The sequence below is a fragment of the Salvelinus sp. IW2-2015 genome, linkage group LG15 (genome assembly GCF_002910315.2).
Source record: "Salvelinus sp. IW2-2015 linkage group LG15, ASM291031v2, whole genome shotgun sequence".
NCBI lineage: Eukaryota > Metazoa > Chordata > Actinopteri > Salmoniformes > Salmonidae > Salvelinus > Salvelinus sp. IW2-2015.
The window spans coordinates 5618372-5638943 of record NC_036855.1 but is presented as its reverse complement, the minus strand read 5'-3'; the positions used below and the strand labels follow the sequence as shown (position 1 = coordinate 5638943).

General features: G+C 42.5%; 3 protein-coding genes across 3 annotated transcripts in view; 2 read left to right on the top strand and 1 right to left on the bottom strand.

Annotated features, from left to right (window-relative positions):
- Nucleotides 1-12884, top strand: part of LOC111974908 (drebrin-like protein A) — a 51793-nt gene extending 38909 nt beyond the window's left edge. Inside the window, exons 5-16 of the mRNA XM_024002979.1 lie at nt 4935-5069; nt 5365-5442; nt 5811-5962; nt 6110-6164; nt 6260-6334; nt 7170-7278; nt 7452-7964; nt 8186-8479; nt 10642-10740; nt 11002-11126; nt 11457-11490; nt 11598-12884. Of these exons, the coding sequence (XP_023858747.1) occupies nt 4935-5069; nt 5365-5442; nt 5811-5962; nt 6110-6164; nt 6260-6334; nt 7170-7278; nt 7452-7964; nt 8186-8479; nt 10642-10740; nt 11002-11126; nt 11457-11490; nt 11598-11734 (1806 nt within the window). The 3' untranslated portion in view covers nt 11735-12884. The remainder of the gene's footprint in view (nt 1-4934; nt 5070-5364; nt 5443-5810; nt 5963-6109; nt 6165-6259; nt 6335-7169; nt 7279-7451; nt 7965-8185; nt 8480-10641; nt 10741-11001; nt 11127-11456; nt 11491-11597) is intronic.
- Nucleotides 12885-15202: 2318 nt separating this feature from the next.
- On the bottom strand, nt 15203-16634 carry hspb11 (heat shock protein, alpha-crystallin-related, b11). Its single transcript, XM_024003200.2, has 5 exons — nt 16454-16634; nt 15987-16093; nt 15784-15852; nt 15645-15688; nt 15203-15517 (listed from the first exon to the last, which is right to left on the bottom strand). The coding sequence occupies exons 1-5, from the start codon at nt 16543-16545 to the stop codon at nt 15428-15430; spliced, it is 402 nt and encodes a 133-aa protein (XP_023858968.1). The 5' UTR covers nt 16546-16634; the 3' UTR covers nt 15203-15427.
- A 46-nt stretch (nt 16635-16680) lies between these two features.
- smn1 (survival of motor neuron 1, telomeric) lies at nt 16681-20239 on the top strand. The gene is made up of 9 exons (XM_024003198.2): nt 16681-16796; nt 17714-17785; nt 18036-18155; nt 18254-18445; nt 18622-18795; nt 19109-19183; nt 19441-19545; nt 19796-19877; nt 20091-20239. Exons 1-8 carry the CDS (start codon nt 16749-16751, stop codon nt 19850-19852), a joined length of 843 nt encoding a protein of 280 aa, XP_023858966.1. The 5' UTR covers nt 16681-16748; the 3' UTR covers nt 19853-19877; nt 20091-20239.
- The last annotated feature ends 333 nt before the right edge of the window (nt 20240-20572 follow it).

Genomic DNA, 20572 nt, shown 5'->3' with positions numbered 1-20572 from the left:
TGAATGAAGGAGGGAGGGAGTGCAACTGTGTGTGTGGGCCTATTAAGATATTTGCGTGTGACTAACAGATTTCAGTTCATTACAATAGCTCCCACCTTGGGCCAATTTTAATTTTGTAAATGCCGCATCATTCACCCAAGTTTTGTCAAAATCGGGCCAGTGCTGTCTGAGATATTGCATGTGACTAACGAACGGACAGAGTCAGATCCACAGTGTGTGGGGGACAATATAAATAGTGACACAAGGAATAAATACACAGTGAATAAAGATAATGAGTAAATATAAGATGGCTATATACAGGAAGCACAAGTACCGAGTTGATGTGCAGGGCTACGGGGAAGTTGAGGTAGATATGTACAGTGGCAAGAAAAAGTATGTGAACCCTTTGGAATTACATGGATTTCTAAATAAGTTGGTCATCAAATTTGGTCTGATCTTCATCTAAGTAAGTCACAACAATAGACAAACACAGTCTGCTTAAACTAATAAACACACAAACAATTATATGTTTTCATGTCTTTATTGAAAACAATGTGTAAACATTCACAGTGCAGGGTGGGAAAAGCATGTGGACCCTTGGATTTAATAACTGGTTGATCCTCCTTTGTAGGTAATAACCTCAACTAAAGGTTTTCTGTAGTTGCGGGTCCGACCTACACAACGGTCAGGAAGAAATTGACTATTCCACTTTACAAAACTGTTTCAGTTCAGCAATATTCTTGGGATGTCTGGTGTGAACTGCTCTCTTGAGGTCATGCCACAGCATCTCAATTGGGTTGAGGTCAGGACTGGGCCACTCCAGAAGGTGTATTTTCATCTGTTGAAGCCATTTAGTTGTTGATTTACTTCTGTGTTTCGGGTCGTTGTCCTGTTGCATCACCCAACTTCTGTTGAGCTTCAATTGGCAGACAGATAGCCTTACATTCTCCTGCAAAATGTCTTGATAAACTTGGGAATTTGTTTTTCCGCCAATGATGGCAAGCTGTCCAAGTCCTGAGGCAGCAAAGCAGCCCCAAACCATGATGCTCCCTTCATCATACTTTACAGTTGGGATGAGGTTTTGATGTTGGCGTGCTGTGCCTTTTTCTCTCCACACATAGTGTTGTGTGTTCCTTCCAAACAACTCAACTGTAGTTTCATCTGTCCACAGAATATTTTGCGAGTAGCGCTGTGGAACATCCAGCTGCACTTTTGCAAACTTCAGACGTGCAGCAATGTTGTTTTTGGACAGCAGTGGCTTCTTCCATGGTGTCCTCCCATGAACACCATTCTTGTTTAGTGTTTGACGTATTGTAGACTCGTCAACAGAGATATTAACATGTTCCAGAGATATCTGTAAGTCTTTAGCTGACTCTCTATTCTTCTTAACCTCATTGAGCATTCTGCGCTGTGCTTTTGCAGTCATCTTTCCCTTATGGCCACTCTTAGGGAGAGTAGCAACAGTGCTGAACTTTCTCCATTTATAGTCAATTTGTCTTACCGTGGACTGATGAACATCAAGGCTTTTAGAGATACCTTTGTAACCCTTTCCAGCTTTATGCAAATCAACAATTCTTAGGTCTTCTGAGATCTCTTTTGTTCGAGACATGGTTCACATCAGGCAATGCTTCTTGTGAATAGCAAACTCAAATGTTGTGTGTTTTTTATAGGGCTAGGCAGCTCTAATCAACATCTCCAATCTTGTGTCATTGATTGGACTCCAGGTTAGCTGACTCCTGACTCCAATTAGCTTTTGAAAAGTCATTAGTCCTAGGGGTTCACATAGTTTTTCCAACCTACACTGTGAATGTTTAAATTATGTATTCAATATAGACAAGACAAATACAATAATTTGTGTGTTATTAGTTTAAGCACACTGTGTTTGTCTATTGTTGTAACTTTGATCAGATAACATTTGATGACCAATTAATGCAGAAATCCAGGTAATTCCAAAGGGTTCATATACTTTTTCTTGTCACTGTACATATAGGTAGGTGTAAAGTGGGTAAGCAACAGGATAGAATATTGACATTAGCAGCAGTGTGTGTGTAGATAGAGTCCAGTATGTGTGCATAGATTCAGTGCAATAAGAGTTTGTGCAGAAAAGGGTCAAATTGTCACATGCTTGGTAAACAACAGGTGTAGACTGTGACAGTGAAACACTTACTTACAGGCCCTTCCCAACAATGCAGAGAGAAAGAAAATAGAAAAGTAAAACACGTAAAAATAATAGATGCACAATGAGTATTGATAACTTGGCTATAAACAAGGGGTACCAGTATCTAGTGGATGTGAAGGGGTACGAGGTAGTTGAGGTATGTGCATACTGTATAACTAGGAATAAAGTGGCAGATAGCAAACAGGAGCAGAGAGAACAGTCTAGGACTTAGGTGGCTGGAGTCTTTGACAATTTTTAGGGCCTTCGTCTGACACCGCGTGGTATAGAGATCCTGGATGGAAGGGAGCTCTCCCCCAGTGATGTACTGGGCCGTCCGCACTACCCTCTAGCGCCTTGCGGTCAGATGTCAAGCAGTTGCAATACCAAGTGGTGATGCAGCCAGTCAAGATGCTCTCAATGGTGCAGCTGTATAACTTTTTGAGGATCTGAGGACCCATGCCAAATCTTTTCAGTCTCCTGATGGGGAAGAGGTGTTGTCGTGCACTCTTCACGACTGTGTTGGTGTGTTTGATGTGGACACTGAGGAACTTGAAGCTCTCGACCCGCTCCACTACAGCCCTGTTGATGTGAATGTGGCATGCTCAGCCCTCTGTTTCCTTTAATCAGTCTGATTACCAGGATGCATGTTAACCTGTTTAAAGGTCTTACTCACATCGGCTACGGAGAGTGTGATCACACAGTCATCTGGAACAGCTGGTGCCTCGAGCATGGTTCAGTGTTGCTTGCCTCGAAGAGAGGATAGAAGGCATTTAGCATGTCTAGTAGGCTTGCGTCACTGGGCAACTCGCGCCTGCGTTTCCTTTTGTATTCTGTGATAGTTTGCAAGCCCTGTCACAAGCAACAGAGCCTGTGTAGTAGGATTCGATCTTAGTCCTGTATTGAAGCTTTGCCTGTTTGATGGTTCGTCGGAGGGCGTAGCGTGATTTCTTATAAGCGTCCGGGTTAGTGTCCCGCTCCTTGAAAGCGGTAGCTCTAGCCTTTAGCTCAGTGTGGGAGTTGCCTGTAATCCATGGCTTCTGGTTGGGATATGTACGTACGGTCACTGTGGGGACAACGTCGTCGAAGCCAGTGACTGATGTGGTAAACCCCTCAATGCCATTAAATGAGTCCCGGAACATATTCCAGACTGTGCTAGTGAAACAATCATGTAGTTTAGCATCCTCTTCAGCAGACCACTTCTGTATTGAGCGTGTCACTGGTACTTTTGAGGTTTTGCTTGTAAGCAGGAGGATATGTTCAGATTTGCTAGCGGGAGGGCGCGGGAGGGCTTTGTATGTGTCTCTGTGTGTGGAGTAAAGGTGATCTAGGGTTTTGTTCGCTGCTAGTTGCACAGGTGACATGCTGGTAGAATGGAGGTAAGACGGATAAATGTTTTCTGCATTAAAGTCACCGGCCACTAGGAGCGCCGTCTCTGAATGAACATCTTCTTGTTTGCTTATAGCCCTATACAGCTCGTTGAGTGTCGTCTTAGTGCCAGCATCGGTTTGTGGTGGTAAATAAACAGCTAATAAAAATATGGATGAAAACTCTCTTGGTCGATAGTATGGTTTACAGCTTATCGTGAGGTATTCTAACTCAGACGAGCAGAACCTTTTCTTCTTCTTTTTTGATGAGCAGAACCTTAACTTTGCACACCAGCTGTTGTTAACAAAGAGACACACACCACGTCCTTGAGGTTACCGTTCTGTCCTGCCGATTCATATTAAAAACCAGCTAGAATATTATCCGTATCCTTCTTCAGCCAAGTTTTCTGAGAAACATAGGATCTTAGTTCTTCAGGTCCCGTTGATAGGATAGTCTCGAACGGAGCTCATCCAGTTTGTTCTCCAGTGGTTGTACATTCATCAATAGAAAAGAGGGTAGAGGCGGATGATTTACTCGCCTCCGTTGTTTCATCGGGGAACCCGCACGTCGACCTCTATATCGCCGTCTCTTTCTGGTCCGGATTGGTCATTGTTGAATATCTGCATCCTGTCTGCTCTTTCCACTTCCCCCTCACCTAATATGCAACAACCGTTTTACTTTCCTTGTGCTTTCTGTGAATTCTCTCTTCCTCCCCCCTACACACTCTCTCTCCTGTTTCTACACCTCTCTCTTCCCTCTCCACTCTATCTCTTCCAAACTGATACGTTTCATCCTGTCTTCTCTAGTGTAAGCCAGAGACTCGTTTTGTTCTCTCTGTCCTCATCGCTAAAGCTGTTACACAACTAAGTCCACAGCCAAGAGGAACCCGCCGGGGGGAAAAGCTTTCAAAGAACTACTTCAGAGTGTGTGTGTTTGTGCGTGTGTGTGTGTACATATGATTTCAGGGGGTCAGGGGGTAAATGAAAAAGGTGGGAAAATATCCCTTTCTCTCATTTGGAATGCTGGAGCAGAATTCTATCTGAGCGATGAGGTTTCACACATTTTGATACTGTAGCAGCCAATAAAAATGCCATTCTTTCGTCCGGAAAGTTCATGAAAGGTTCAAGTGACATCATGCAAAGTGTCTGTGGCACAGCTGTAGTGTGCAGACCAATTTACAGCTGAAGATTATCCTCGCTTGGAATGTCAAACAATGTTCAGGACCGCAACTTGATTCCCTTCAATAATCTTTCATGCTGAGATGATTTCAGAACAAGCTTGTTCATCAGAGCACTGTCTGGGGCAGAGATGAACATGCAGCAACCAACCTGTCACTAGTGTATTATAGACTTGACATCAGATGCCTGTGTAGCAGCTCCCCATTGTACTCACACTCTCACACTCACTCTCACTCACTCGCTCTCTCTCTCAGGAGGCCTATGTGTTTATCAGTGCTGAGAGTAAGGAGGATGTGACAGAGGAGAAGATAGGTGCTGAGCTCAATAAAGTCCGCTCCCCGACAGAGCATGTCAGAAGAAGCAGTCGGTCCAAGGACAAGGAGACAGTGGTGAGTGGTCCCCTTGCAATACCATCTCTATCCACAAGAGGGGGCGCTAACACCTGGACACATCCTGGAACTGTGCTTTTATATTGAGGGTGCCACACATTCAGATTGTCTGTTTTAATCTCTTGTCATAAATTGTACTTTCTGTGTACTTACTGTTTTTTTTTCTCTTCCCAATCACGAGTTAAAAACATCCAAGGCACCTTGTCAATAGCCTAAGTTACAAACTGTGTGTTCATACAGTGTTGTTCTCCATTAACACTCTCTTTCCTCTGCGTCTGTATCTCTCTGTTGACAGGGCACTAACTACAGGAAGACTAACGCTGCCATGGAGATGAGCCGCGCCAACAGAGACTCCTTCTGGGCACGTGCAGAGGTAGTTTACACAGGCACAGAGTCACCCTCAGGTAGCCTAGTGGTTAGAGCGTTGGGCCAGTAACCGAAAGGTTGCTAGATCGAATACCCGAGCTGACAAGGTAAAAATCTGTCGTTTTGCACAAGGCAGTTAACCCACTGTTCCTAGGCCGTCATTGTAAATAAGAATTTGTTCTTAACTGACTTGCGTAGTTAAATAAAGGTTTAAAAAAAAGAATAAACTGTCTAAGCTATGAGGGTAATTTTCTAGTAATCCATCAATGTAACAGACTTAGTATTTACCTTCAATGTTCACATCACTTCACATCGTTAACGTTCACATTATCAACTGTTATTAAGTCTTCATCTATTGTGTTCCATCTCTCTCAGCGTGAGGAGGAGCGGAGGAAGGAAGAGGAGAGGAAGCGTGCAGTGGAGGACAGACGACGTTGGGAGAAAGAGAGAGTTTTGAAGGAACAGAAAGAGGCTGACGAGAGGGAGAGGAAGATGAACGAGAAACTACAGATGATCGAAGAGCAGAGGTCAGGACTAGGACACACACACACACTGACTCAAGACTCAAACGATCTCTGACTCAAGGGTATCCTCTTGTGGCCATGTCAGGTATTGAATGTGTCGTCATAATTGGAAAGGCTACATAAGGTCTCTGACATCTCTGTATCTCTCAGGAGAATGCAGGTCCAGCTGGAGGCAGAAGTGAGGAAACAGGAGAAATCTAGATGGGTGAGAGAAATAACCAATTAGTGAGGAAGTTATCGGGCTACAGAAGTGTGTCTGAACTCGTGTGTCTGAACTCTGACCTCTGTTGGGTGTGGCAGGAGCTGCAGGAGAGAGAGCATGAGGAGGACATGAGATCTCGCTTCAGACGCAGCGAGTCCATCGAGAAAGCAGCAGTGAGTCTCTCTTACTGACCTCTCTCTCTCTTACTGACCTCTCTCTCTCTTACTGACCTCTCTCTCTCTTACTGACCTCTCTCTCTCTTACTGACCTCTCTCTCTCTCTTACGACCTCTCTCTCTCTTACTGACCTCTTCTCTTCTCTCTTACTGACCTCTCTCTTCTCTTACTGACCCTCTCTCTCTCTTTACTGACCTCTCTCTCTCTCTCTCTTACTGACCTCTCTCTCTCTCTCTACTTGACCCTCTCTCTCCTCTTACTGACCTCTCTCTCTCTCTTACTGACCTCTCTCTCTCTCTTACTGACTTCCTCTCTTCTCTTCTCTCTTACTGACCTCTCTCTCTCTCTCTCACTGACCTCTCTCTCTCTCTCACTGACCCTCTCTCTTCTCTCACTGACCCTCTCTCTCTCTCTTACTGACCTCTCTCTCTCTCTTACTGACCTCTCTCTCTCTCTTACTGACCTCTCTCTCTCTCTTACTGACCTCTCTCTCTCTTACTGACCTCTCTTCTCCATATCAACTCCCATCCTACTCTTCTCTAAACATACTAGTTCCTTACCTGTTGTACCTCTCGCATACGATGTATCCCAATGCTCTGAAATGGCTTCTTTTCCTAGTCTGCTGTCCTTCATCTGCACAGATCTGAAAACACAGGATAGGTCAAAGGAATATGGCCTTTTATAGGAACCTGTCTGCTTCTGTCAAGCCAGCGCAGATGAAGGAAAGGAATGGAGAGGAAGGAGTAGAGGAGGCAGCTCTAGACTATTGAGACATGTAGTTTCCTTTACATCATTCAGTAAAGCATGGTGTGATTCCTCCTCCTACCTGTAGGAGGCAGCAATGCTGGTATCACAGCGCTCCATGAACCCCAGAGAGTTCTTCAGACAGCTGTCATCAGTATCATCCCGTAGCCCATCCAGCCCCGGCTCCCCCCGCACAGGTAAGTCCAGTGTGTGTGTGTTTATAAGCGTTGACAAACCACAAGTGGCTCTACGCAATGTGTGATTAAGCCAGTAACAGTCAATCATGCATGAACCTTAACAACCATTATCTGCCTGGTTGCAGTGTATTTCTTCATGTTGGTCTTTCTTCCCTCCCTCTCTCTCCACACAGGCAAACCTCCATTAAGGCGGTACCAGCGCAGCCTGACTGACACAGCATTCAACTTTGGGAAATCGGACAGCCCCATCCCCACTTCCCCCCGCAGTCCCACATTGGTCTCACCCTTCTCCCGCTTCCCAACCTCCCCCTTCCACCGCACCATGTCCCCGCCCAGCCCCATCTTCCGCCCAAGCACCTCTTCCCAGAGCCCTCGCGCGCCCCTGGTGTCCCCTCCGAAATCGGCCCTCCACTCTGCCCCACCTGTCTCAGCCCAGGCTACTCTCCCATCACCCAACCCCCAGTTTCAGCTCCAAACCCAGCCCTCTGCCCTCCCAGCCTCTCCAGGTCTCCTTGCCAACGTGTCCCCCACCTCCCCTCTAGAGAACCAGCTCCAGGCCCAGTTCCTGCCCCACTCTCCCCAGTCCCAGCCTGAACGCTTCCCCTATCCCCTAGTTTCCCTGAAGCCTGTCTCAGCACCACAGCCTCCTAGTGCCTCTGTGCCAGAGAGTCCACTGCAGCCAACAGGTAGNCGCTTCCCCTATCCCCTAGTTTCCCTGAAGCCTGTCTCAGCACCACAGCCTCCTAGTGCCTCTGTGCCAGAGAGTCCACTGCAGCCAACAGGTAGTTCCCCATCATACACACAGCCTACTGTAGAATGACCATTGATGTCTGTCATACCATTATAGTGGGTTCTCAGTTTACCATGGCTACACTTAAAACAACATTGGTAATTATCTCTCTTCCAGAGCAGTACACAGCTATACAAGTTGTACTGGTGGAGGAAGATGAAGATGAAGAGGAAGACCAGGCAGAGCCAGAGCCCAGCATTGAGAGTACAGAGCCAAACCCAAATATGGAGAAGGGAGGGGAGGGCTCAGCACAGGATTCAGACCCTACATCAGTGCAGGAGCCTATGGCAGAGGAAGGAGAGGAGGCAAAGGAAGCTGGACAAGAGAAGGGCCAATCCGATTACAGCCAGGTCTCTGCTGAGCCATTCCTGGTCGAGCTTTCAGAAGAGGAGCAGGAGCCAGCAGTAACAGGTATACTTTGTACACTACCGGTCAAAAGTTTGGACACACCTACTCATTCAAGAGTTTTTCTTTACTATTATTCTACAATGTAGAAAATAGTAATAATAAAGACATCAAAACTATGAAATAACGCATATGGAATCATGTAGAAACCAAAAATATATATATTTTATATTTGAGATTCTTCAAATAGCCACCCTTTGCCTTGATGATAGCTTTGCACACTCTTGGCATTCTCTCAACCAGCTTCACCTGGAATGGTTTTCCTTTTTTTTTTAAATATATATATATATTTTTTACCCCATTTTCGTGGTATACATTTGGTAGTTAGTCTTGTCTCATCGCTGCAACTCCCATACGGACTCGGGAAAGGCGAAGATCGAGAGCCATGCGTCCTCTGAAACACGACCCAACCAAGCCGCACTGCTTCTTGACACAATGCCCACTTAACCCAGAAGCCAGCCGCATCAATGTGTCGGAAGAAACACCATACACCTGCCGACCGTGTCAGCATGCACTGCGCCCGTACCGCCACAGGAGTCGCTAGTGTGCGATGGCCAAGGACATCCCTGCCGGCCAAACCCACCCTTAACCCGAGCGACGCTGGGCCAATTGTGCGCCACCCCATGAGTCTCCCAGTCATGGCCGGCTGCGACAGAGCATGGACTCAAACCCAGAATCTCTAGTGGCACTGCGCCACTCAGGAGGCCCTTGGAATGCTTTTTCGGGTGATTGTGGAGGCCAGGTCATCCATCACTCTCCTTCTTGGTCAAATAGCCAATAGTGTTGGGTCATTGTCCTGTTGAAAAAACAAAATGATAGTCCCACTAAGCCCAAACCAGATGGGATGGCGTATCGCTGAAGAATGCTGTGGTAGCCATGCTGGTTAAGTGTGCCTTGAATTCTAACAAAATCACAGACAGTGTCACCAACAAAGCACCTCCACACCATCACACCTCCTCCTCCAGTCTTTATGTTTGGAAATACACATGCAGAGATCATCCGTTCACCCACACCGCGTCTCACAAAGACACGGCGGTTGGAACCAAAAATCTCCAATTTAGACTCCAGACCAAAGGACAAATTTCTACCGGTCTAATGTCCATTGCTCGTGTTTCTTGGCACAAGCAAGTCTCTTCTTATTATTGGTGACCTTTAGTAGTTGTTACTTTGGAGCAACTCAACCATGAAGGCCTGATTTAACGCAGTCTCCTCTGAACAGTTGATGTTGAGATGTGTCTGTTACTTGAACTCTGAAGCATTTATTTGGGCTGCAATTTCTGAGGCTGGTAACTCTAATAAACGTATCCTCTGCAGCAGAGGTAACTCTGGGTCTTCCATTCCTGTGGCGGTCCTCATGAGAGCCAGTTTCATCATAGCGCTTGATGGTTTTTGCGACTGCAAAAAGTTATTGAAATGTTCCGTATTGACTGACCTTCATGTCTTAAAGTAATGATGGACTGTTGTTTCTCTTTGCTTATTTGAGCTGTTCTTGCCATAATATGGACTTGGTCTTTTACCAAATAGGGCTATCTTCTGTATACCCCGCTACCTTGTCACANTTTCTCTTTGCTTATTTGAGCTGTTCTTGCCATAATATGGACTTGGTCTTTTACCAAATAGGGCTATCTTCTGTATACCCCGCTACCTTGTCACAACACAACTGATTGGCTCAAACGCATTAAGAAGGAAAGAAATTCCACAAATTTACTTTTTACAAGGCATTTGAAATGCATTCCAGATGACTACCTCATGAAGCTGGTTGAGAGAATGGCAAGAGTGTGCAAAGCTGTATTCAAGGCAAAGGGTGGCTGTTTAAAGAATCTCAAATCTCAAATATATTTTGATTTGTTTTAACACTTTTTTTGGTTACTACATGATTCCATATGTGTTATTTTATAGTTTTGATGTCTTCACTATTATTCTACAATATAGAAAATAGTAAAAATAAAGAGAAACCCTGAATGAGTAGGTGTTCTAAAACTTTTGACCATTAGTGTATGTTTTTTTGTATCTCGTATAGGCCTGTCCTATTATAAAAAATATAAAATAATTTAACAGGCTAAATACAACAATTGAAAGAGAAGAAGAGTTTTATGTAATGAGAAGGTTGTGGAAAAGTGTGTGACACATCACTGACACAATCTAACCACTGATATGTTATGTTTCAGATGCAGAGGTTATTCTTCAGCTAATCACACAAAAGGTTGTGGTCCCGTCCACCAATGGGGTGACAGACGAGGAGGAGTTGGTGGAACACAATGGTACAGGTATGTTACCCCACTCATCCAGAGAGGTATCCACACTAGCCTACATTACCCAAGTTGCTCTCAAACTGAATGAACTCTTCATGTTGATGAGATAACATAGAATAGACATACCAGAAGCCTACATTGCAATTCCCTATCCTTTTCCAGGAATCCTCTTCCTCGTGGGCTTTTAAATCCATGAAGTCGATTGAAAAGTACACACTTGCTTAACATAGGGTAGGGAACCAAAATCCAACCACTATCATGGTTCCTCTTTTCCAGAGCGATCTATGAGTCCACCTGAAAGGGACCAAGGTACTCCAGAGTTGGCTGTTTGTTTTGATGAAGAGGAGGAGGACTTTGTTGAAGAGAATGAGGTCCAGGAGATTTCAGAGAATGGACAAGAGGTATGGAAACACACAAAGTCATATGTACCCTGCCACCTGCCATCCTATTCACTACTGGGCTTCAAACCCGGTCCTGGAGACCCACATGGTGTGCAGACCTTTGTTCCAGCCCAGTATTAATAAAAAGACTTGATGATTAGTTGATAAGTTATAAAATATGTGTTAGTGCTGGTCTTTCGTTCTCCAGGACCAGGATTGAAAAACACTGACTAATTTAATATGAATGTCATGTCGATGACAACCAGGCGAGGGCTCTGCAATGGGAAAAATAGTGAATTGTGACATTTTCCTCAGACAGGGGCCATTCATGATTGTTTTTCTCTGTTTCAGGCGTGTGTAAGAGCTCTCTATGACTACCAAGCAGGTCAGTTCTCAGTGTAACCATGGACACACATGCACACCTACACATACACACAGACGCAAACTATGATTCTCTCTGAGTGTTAAACTTGCCTTTCTCTTTTCTCACAGAGGATGAATCAGAGATCTCCTTTGAGCCAGGTGACATCATAAGTGCGGTGGAGACCGTGGACAAGGCCTGGTGGCGGGGCTGCACTAAAGATGGACGCCAGGGACTCTTTCCAGCCAATTACGTGGAGACCATCTAGACACACACACACACACACACATACACACTCAGGGACTGAACGCTCATTCCCCTACAGTGAAAACACCATAGTATACTTGCTACATATATAGACTCCCTTAGCTTCAATAGACACACAATGAACAAACTTCTCTTGTATTCCATGCTATCATCTGCCCCCATTCCAACTTGCCTGTGTTGTGGTGGAAGACCGTGTCTCCTGTTTTATCCCGTTAGACTCCTAACTGGCAGAAACACACAGTTGAGGTCCACTAAGATGTCTCCTTCGTTCCCTTCACAAGAGGGAGGACTGGGAAAGAGAGGGACCACCAGACGGGATGTCTGCAGGCTCAAAATGAGTCCCTCTACAACTACTATTTTGATGATTGTTACACTAAGCGATACTGTCTGTGTGAATGTGTCATTTCCTTGGTACATTTAACAGTGTTTTCTATGTTAATTAACTGAAACGTAAGGGACTGTCTTTCTTGTTTCTGTACTGGTGGTACTGCATGTGTATATAATCTGTGTTTTATCTAAAGCTTTTTTTATGCAAGCGGAGTGGTATTCCTATAGTACATCTGATGCTAATAGATAGCATTATGTTAATGTCAAGTACATTTAAAATGCTACTTGTAACTGTCTTTTTGAAGTGGGAACTTTTTAAAGTTAAAGGTTTGTTTCTACAAGTGTGATGGTTTGAACTCCCTGCATTTACTCCACATTTACAAATAGTACCATTTACAAACATATAATACTCCTAAACATTAGCATATATATATATATATTACAGGTCGTGATTGTTTTTGTTATTACATTAAAAGACAAATACTATTTTGAAGTTATATTTCTTTATGAAAATAGCAGAAACACGAAGCAGAAAGTAACTTTATATCATGCATATTATACTATTAAATAAAACTTTCTTTTTTTTTTACTACAAATGTAAACGTTATTTTTTAATCACTTTCAGAACTCTAGAATTAATTTTAGAACATGAATTCTAATTTCATTGAATCCAACTGAATAATACATCCATATGTATTTTTCCTCACAAAAAAAAGCTTTGTACCATTTTAAAGCGTAAAACACTTGTACATTGTACTTCAGCTTGAGATGGATATTTACTCTCAGCTTCATGAGAATAAATATTTTTATATTCTGAAAAAAAATTATGGCTATGTACATTGTTGTTTTCTACCAAGTTACATACATTAGCGTCATGTTTCCGCTTTGCATCCCTCGTCTAACACACGTAGTGGACATTTACTTGATTATTGATCAAGTGACAACTTTAAACTTTCCTCACATGTTCACTGTCTTCTCCTTTCTCTTCACTTTCATCTTTCCCTCCTCTGGTATCATATTTACTCTCCCTCTCTTTAAATGACGGGTGCATAAACATTTTTTTGCTCTTATTCACGTAACATGGAGTCATGGACAACAACCTCATACTAACAAATGTATTCTCTTTTTATATATATATTTAACTTCCTTTAAGTAAAAGACATTACAGTTGAAATCGGAAGTTTACATACACTTAGGTTGGAGTCATTAAAACTCGTTTTTCAACCACTCCACAAATTTCTTGTTAAACTATAGTTTTGGCAAGTCGGTTAGGACATCTACTTTGTGCATGACACAAGTAATTTTTCCAACAATTGTTTACAAATGATTTCACTTAATTCACTGTATCACAATTCCAGCTGGTCAGAAGTTTACATACACTAAATTGACTGTGCCTTTAAACAGATTGGAAAATTCCAGAAAATGATGTCATGGCTTTAGAAGCTTCTGATAGGCTAATTGACATCATTTGAGTCAATTGGAGGTGTACCTGTGGATGTATTTCAAGGCCTACCTTCAAACTCAGTGCCTCTGCTTGACATCATGGGAAAATCAAAAGAAATCAGCCAAGACCTCAGGAAACAAATTGTAGATCTCCACAAGTCTGGTTCATCCTTGGGAGCAATTTCCAAACACCTGAAGGTACCACGTTCATCTGTACAAACAATAGTACGCAAGTATAAACACCCTGGGACTACTCAGCTGTCATACCGCTCAGGAAGGAGACGCGTTCTGTCTCCCAGAGATGAACGTACTTTGGTGCGAAAAGTGCAATCCCAGAACAACAGGAAAGGACCATGTGAAGATGCTGGAGGAAATGGGTACAAAAGTATCTATATCCACAGGAAAACGAGTCCTATATCGACATAACCTGAAAGGCGCTCAGCAAGGAAGAAGCCACTGCTCCAAAACCGGCATAAAAAAGCCAGAATATGGTTTGCAACTGCACATGGGGACAAATATTGTACTTTTTGGAGAAATGTCCTCTGGTCTGATGAAACAGAAATAGAACTGTTTAGCCATAATGACCATTGTTATGTTTGGAGGAAAAAGGGGGAGGCTTGCAAGCCGAAGAACACCATCCCAACCTTGAAGCACGGGGGTGGCAGCATCATGTTGTGGGGGTGCTTTGCTGCAGGAGAGACTGGTGTACTTAACAAAATAGATGGCATCTTGAGGTAGGAAAATTATGTTGCTTCAATATATCCACATCTCAAGACATCTGTCAGGAAGTTGAAGCTTGGTCACTTGGAAGGGTCTTCCAAATAGACAATGACCCCAAGCATACTTCCAAAGTTGTGGAAAATGGCTTAAGGACAACAAAGTCAAGGTATTGGAGTGGCCACCACAAAGCCCTGACCTCAATCCTATATATGTTGTCCGGAGTAGGCCGTCATTGTAAATAAGAATTTGCTCTTAATTGACTTGCCTAGTTAAATAATAAAAATAATAAAAAGCTTTGAAGTGCTGGAATGATTTCAGGTTCAGAATAGATGACTCCTGAATCTCCATCAGGTTGTCTGATTATGCAGTGTCGGTAACATGTTTCCCCATACATTTCTATATGTATCAAATCAGTGATTATCTAGATTAGAATATTGCCCTCCAGTACGATTGCCCTAACTTCAGTGCTGATACAAGGCCTTTGTAAAACCAATGATTGTTATCTCTAGTCTGTGAAAACAATTTTAACATGTGACTGTGTATAAAACCAACAAGGATTTGTTGTCACAATTTATGCAGTATGATGTTTTCCTATAATGATTTGCGAACCCTCTATGTGTGACATTGAATCCTTGCACATGAGCAGATTTTTAATTGCGCAATAATGTAAGTTTGGAAAGTGGGCGTTATTTCAGCCTGTGGTTTTAAAACACTTTCACTCCACAGGAAGTATGAGATTATTCCCCAATAATACACTGTTTAGTAAACTTAAAATGTCTTCTGAAAATCCATCTTTGGCCAGGCTACCTCTGCAGCACACAAATGCATGAGTGAAGAAAATCCTTAACAATATAGTGGGATGACGGACACACTGATGACACGTCTACAGCAGAAAAACCTTTGAAGTTTGAATACTGCCTTGTTTCACTTCACATCAACTGTCACCATAAGCTTTGGATCAAATGCAACTGTTAGCAGATTACAGCAGTAGTCAGATTTATTGAACAAATTGTATTGCAATTTGGATTTGGTGAACAGCTAGAATGAAACAAACTATTAATTGTGCCTCAGGTGATTGTAACATTAAATCCTGTTTCATTACAAAAAAGGTATAAACAACAACAAAATGATGCAATGTAAAACATATTAGATATTCAGACAAACTCCTTAATAAGTACATTATGAGAAGGTACTATATATTTCATCACTCTACACTGACCCTGTGTACCGAGACAAAATGGTCATATCCAGAGGTAACGATGAAGCGCAAGTGTGTTGCAGTCGTTCCATTTAGCTGTAAAGAGAAAACAAGAGTAGTTCAAACCACTCAAAGTCACGTGTATATACAGTATATGCCATTTGCAGACACTTTGTAGTACCATGTAGAACATTATGTAGATTAGAATAGGAAGTCAACTCACTGGAAAATCATTTGTTTGAAGATGCCCCTCTGTGTGTTCAAATTCTGAAACAAGATGCAATGAAGATTACAATACTGCTTTGAAAGGCAGACTTCATTTGCTTTGAGGCACTGTGGATCCGTAGAGTGGCTTTGCTTACCTTTTTCTGAAATAGCTTCAAAGTCAGTAGCATCATCTGAGATGCTCTTCTCAATTTTAAGAGTCTTAACTGAAAGACAATGAGAACAAAATAACGGATACATTTCAAGCAACACGATCAAACTGTAGTAACTAAACATACACCAATACTTAGGTCTAGACAGTGTGCCATTTGATACGTTAACTTTTGACCTTGTTTCATACCATTATAACAGTGCATTGTCACAAGGGCAATTTTCATAGATTCAGCGAAGCGGATTATGAACTCCTGTGGAAACATTCCAGTGGACATCCAAAATGTTTCAGTGTTCCTGAGAAGAGAGAAAGTGACGTATCAAGGTATGGTGTGGCATGGGGCTGCTGGCTGTGCGTTACTGACTGGTGTAACATTACATTGTATAGCAAAAGGATGTTGGCTTTGTGTGGAAATATTGTTGGGTGTCTGTACAAGACTGATAACGTTAGCTCGCTAGCTCTTCTCACGCTACCATAGCTAGTAGCTTTTTATCTTGATTTTAACAACAAAGCAAGTAGCTAGCTACTCTGACATACAGGAAGTTTAGGTTAGTTTAGCTAGCTATCTAACGTCAGCTAAAAGCATAACGTTACCAGATAGGCACAGAGGTTCTAAATTATATTTTAAAAAGAGTAAATAAATAAACCTGTCTCACCCGTCAATAATGTTTTCTGGGGGATGATTCTCATCACTGGACGCAGCCAAGACAATCTGAGCACCCAAAGAACCTAAAGCATGATCTATCATCGTTTTGGCCAACAAATCACGACTTGCAAGCAAATCTAGCTAGGTAAACAAAAGTCTTATTTCGTTCCCAAGCCAACGTGCTAACAATTTTTGTCGCAGTTTTTCTACGTCATCATTATTTATGAACGTCAGCCAGCGACGCACGTTGCTTCAGTAGCTAGGGACTATCAAAGCTGTGAGAGCAGCCATATTTCTGCGTATTCATGGCACATAGGTGTAAAGATGTGCTTTTTGCTCGTGGAGCTGCACAAGTAAGTTATCAATTATGTAGCTACTCAGTCAGTACATAATTAGCTAAGTGCGTAGATTGGTTTACTAGTTGTTTGCTGATTGGCTAGATACCAACTAGCTAACATTAGCTAGTTAATAGCTAGCTATTGGGTCTAAACCTGGCACCAGAGCAGTGTTGGGGAGTATTGAACTAGCTAACGTTATATCGAGTTAAACTTGTAATTTAACTACGTTTTGCAGTAGCTTGGTGGTAGTTTAACTAAATTCAAATCTTGGAACAGTAGTGTTTTCAGTAGTGTAATTACTTTTTTGATATGATAATGTTTCACACATTAGTTTGGATGTAGTGAACTACTTTTTTTAATGAACATTTAGTTAGCGAAGTAAACACTTTTTTAATGGGAGCTTTAGTGTAGATTAAGTTCCAATTTTAAGTAATTGGCATCTTGATACTTCGTTCACCATAGAATGGAGTTTAGTCCGCTAGAATCTTAGTAAACAATATTTTCAGAGTATCCTCCACAACACTGCACCAGAGTTTCAGTGAAGGGTTAGTTATCATTGTTAGTGGTAACAAGGCAGTTTGCCAGCAGATATGCCAGCATCAGTCACTCAAGTCTGATGACCCATTCCCAAAACAGTTTCAATTAGATATCTGGTTAGCAGGGATCTAGGAAAGTGACTGACATTAGATAAAAAATGATCAGCTGGCCATGTTGTATGATTAGATGCTAGTTAGTTAGATAACCAGCTGGCCAGGCTATGACCCATTTATTATGTATGAATATAGAGCAGTGCCAGTGCATCACGACTGGCTAGATGGAATCTTGGATAGCTGGCTTTAGCTGTCTTGCTAGTAGATAAATAGAAAGCATTTGCTATGTAAAAGTTACTTAGATGGTCGATTGCTCTTAAACTCATTTTCTTATTTTCCCAGAGTGACGATTCAGACATTTGGGATGACACTGCACTGATAAAGGCCTACGACAAAGCAGTTGCATCATTTAAGGTGCCTTTACAGTGTTATAACTTTGTTTGCCACCTCATTGACAGTATTCTGCAAATAAAACAAGTCTTATTTTCCTCTTTGTTAGAATGGTTTTGATACTTAGGTTGGGAACCATGCATGTACAGCTACAGTGTGTTGTAGACATGTCTCCTAAAGCAGCAACTCAGAAAAGTGTCCTTGAAAATGTTCTATTATCCCTCTGTCATGCTCACATTTGGATTATTTTTTAACTATTGATCGTGACTGTCAGACTGCCCTGAAAGGTGAGGAGGACACACAAAGCTCAGAGAGAGACAACCCTGGAAAGAAACGAAAAAACAACAGAAACAACCGCAGCAGAAAGAGAAGCAATGCTCCTCTGGATAAAGAGGTAGGTGGTACGTTATAAGAACACAACAACCCATTAAAAATGATCTGTTAACTGTTCCTTTAATGGGTCTAGTCTAACAGTTATACAACGTGTTGTAGTGGCGAGTCGGAGACCCCTGCTGTGCCTACTGGTCTAAAGATGGCAATTTGTACGCTGCCACGATCTCATCCATAGAAGAGCAGAGGGGCACCTGTATAGTTGTGTTCACACACTATGGGAACGAGGAGGAGCAGAACCTATGTGACCTTCTGATAGAGAGCTCAGAGGTAGATGAGGAAACCCCCAGTAAGGTACGTTTAGGCTGTTTGTGAGGTTGATCGCTGCATTCACCATACTGTTTTACTGCACGTGAACTAGATCAGGCTGGTTCCACCAGGCTAGTGGACCACCATTTATGTATTCAGCCCCTTGAACACATCTGACTGGAAACATTTTGTCAGTGTTCGTGTCTCTTTCTGTAATGCAGGTTAAAGAAGCAGAGTCTTCTACAGAGGAGAGCGACAGGTCGTCCGCCCCACACCCTCACAGTCATGTGCCACGCTCTAAACCCAAATTCAAATCCCCTAAAGGACCTCCAATGTCGGGTCCAGGCTTTCCTGGCTTTCCCCCAGGTCCCCCTCCAATGCCTGGCTTCAGAATGGTAAGCAGATCCTAATTGTAGGTTGTCAGTCACTATTCGTCCATGCATTTTATCTTACATTTTTTGATATGTGGTTGTCTTACCCAGACACCAGTTGAATGCTAAGTGACTGAAATGTAAATGTAAGAATACATTACTCCAAGGAAATAAAAGACCTAACAAATGATGGAATTTAGGTGAATTTTGTTATCATTTGGAAGTTGCTAAAGATGCCGAGCTGGGAATTTAAATATAAAACCCCTGTAAGTGATAATGGAATGAATCCTTTGACAATGGAGTGTGCTGCACATTGAAGTTGTTGTTCTGTCTACAGGGAAACTCAAGGCGACCTGGGGCCTCCAGGCCCGCCCCTCCAGGATGGCCTCCTATGATGCCCTGTGGGCCACCGGTAAGATGGAGTGCAGAAATATTTTCTCTGGTGCAGAGCTAAGTCCCTGCTTCCACCTTTCCCACTGTTTCTCCACTTGCCTGTCTCCCACTCTGATCTTCCTTACAGTCTGAATAAAGAGTTAAACTCCCTCTCGACTGTTTAGTGTTGCTGATAGAGAACACACATGGAGCTTACTGAGCAGTGTTTTGTTAGGACATTTATCTCTGCAACGTTACGATAGATTCCTTCGTCTGAACGTGTTTTGTCTCTGTCAGATGATCCCTCCCCCTCCCCCCATGAGTCCAGACGGAGATGATGAGGCTCTGGGCAGTATGCTGCTCGCCTGGTACATGAGTGGTTACCACACTGGATACTACCTGGTACAGTTACATCCCTTTCGCATCCTGTCTTGCATACTGTTGATAGGTTTATTACATCAAAGCAATTCCTGTTTAATACACATTGTGGCTTCTATGTGTGTACATTAGGTTGCATTCACGTTCCGACAAAATCTGGGACGTGATTGGATCACGTGTGATGATTGATCGGACATTAATTTTGAAATCAATACCAGGAGTAAACTGGTTCTTCAATGCAAAAGGAACTGTTTTAATAGTTTGTCTCTTACAGGGTTTGAAACAAGGCCGCAACGAAGCTGCGTCTGGAAGGAAGACTCACCACAAGTGAGAAAGGGGACTTCTGTCCTTACCAGGTAAATAAACAGTCATTTGCTGTGCTTAGTCATGTACTAAACTGATTTACTACCTGCTAGGAATGAATTCCATTGAATTCTTTCTTGACTGACTTATATGAGCCTCAGATGTTTAGATACTACAGAATAAATTCTTCCTCTATAATTGTTGCCATTTTTAACAAACCGTCAACTTACATCTTTAAAACATTTGTTCTCTGCTGTGTGTCCTAGGTGTGTCTCCATCCCAGATGAAGAGGACGGGAGTGTTGTTAATTACATGTAACGTGTGAATGCATTCCTGTTTCAAAACTACGAAACACTTTGGAGGCATGTTTTGTATTCTTTGTAAATAAAACAAATAAAGGCTGTTTTAGCTCACATTTTAATGTTACCTTTAATCTGTTCGATACCTGTGAATATTCAACTAGTTGAGGTCACAAATACATAAGGAAAACTAAGATGGTTATATTTACACGGGTGTTGATAAGGTGCTTGCAAGATGCACCTTACAATGCACCTTAGATATTGTAACAGTTCTTCCCCAGTAGATGGCAGGCTATTCCTGTACACACATTCAAGTACAGTGAAATGACTTGATGGATGTTAAAATATTTGTTTAAAAGTTTCTACTTTCTACACCATATTCAATCATGTCAATTGATCATCTAAAGGTCAAATTATGAGCATTTTGAAAGACTTTCAATGGTGGCCAA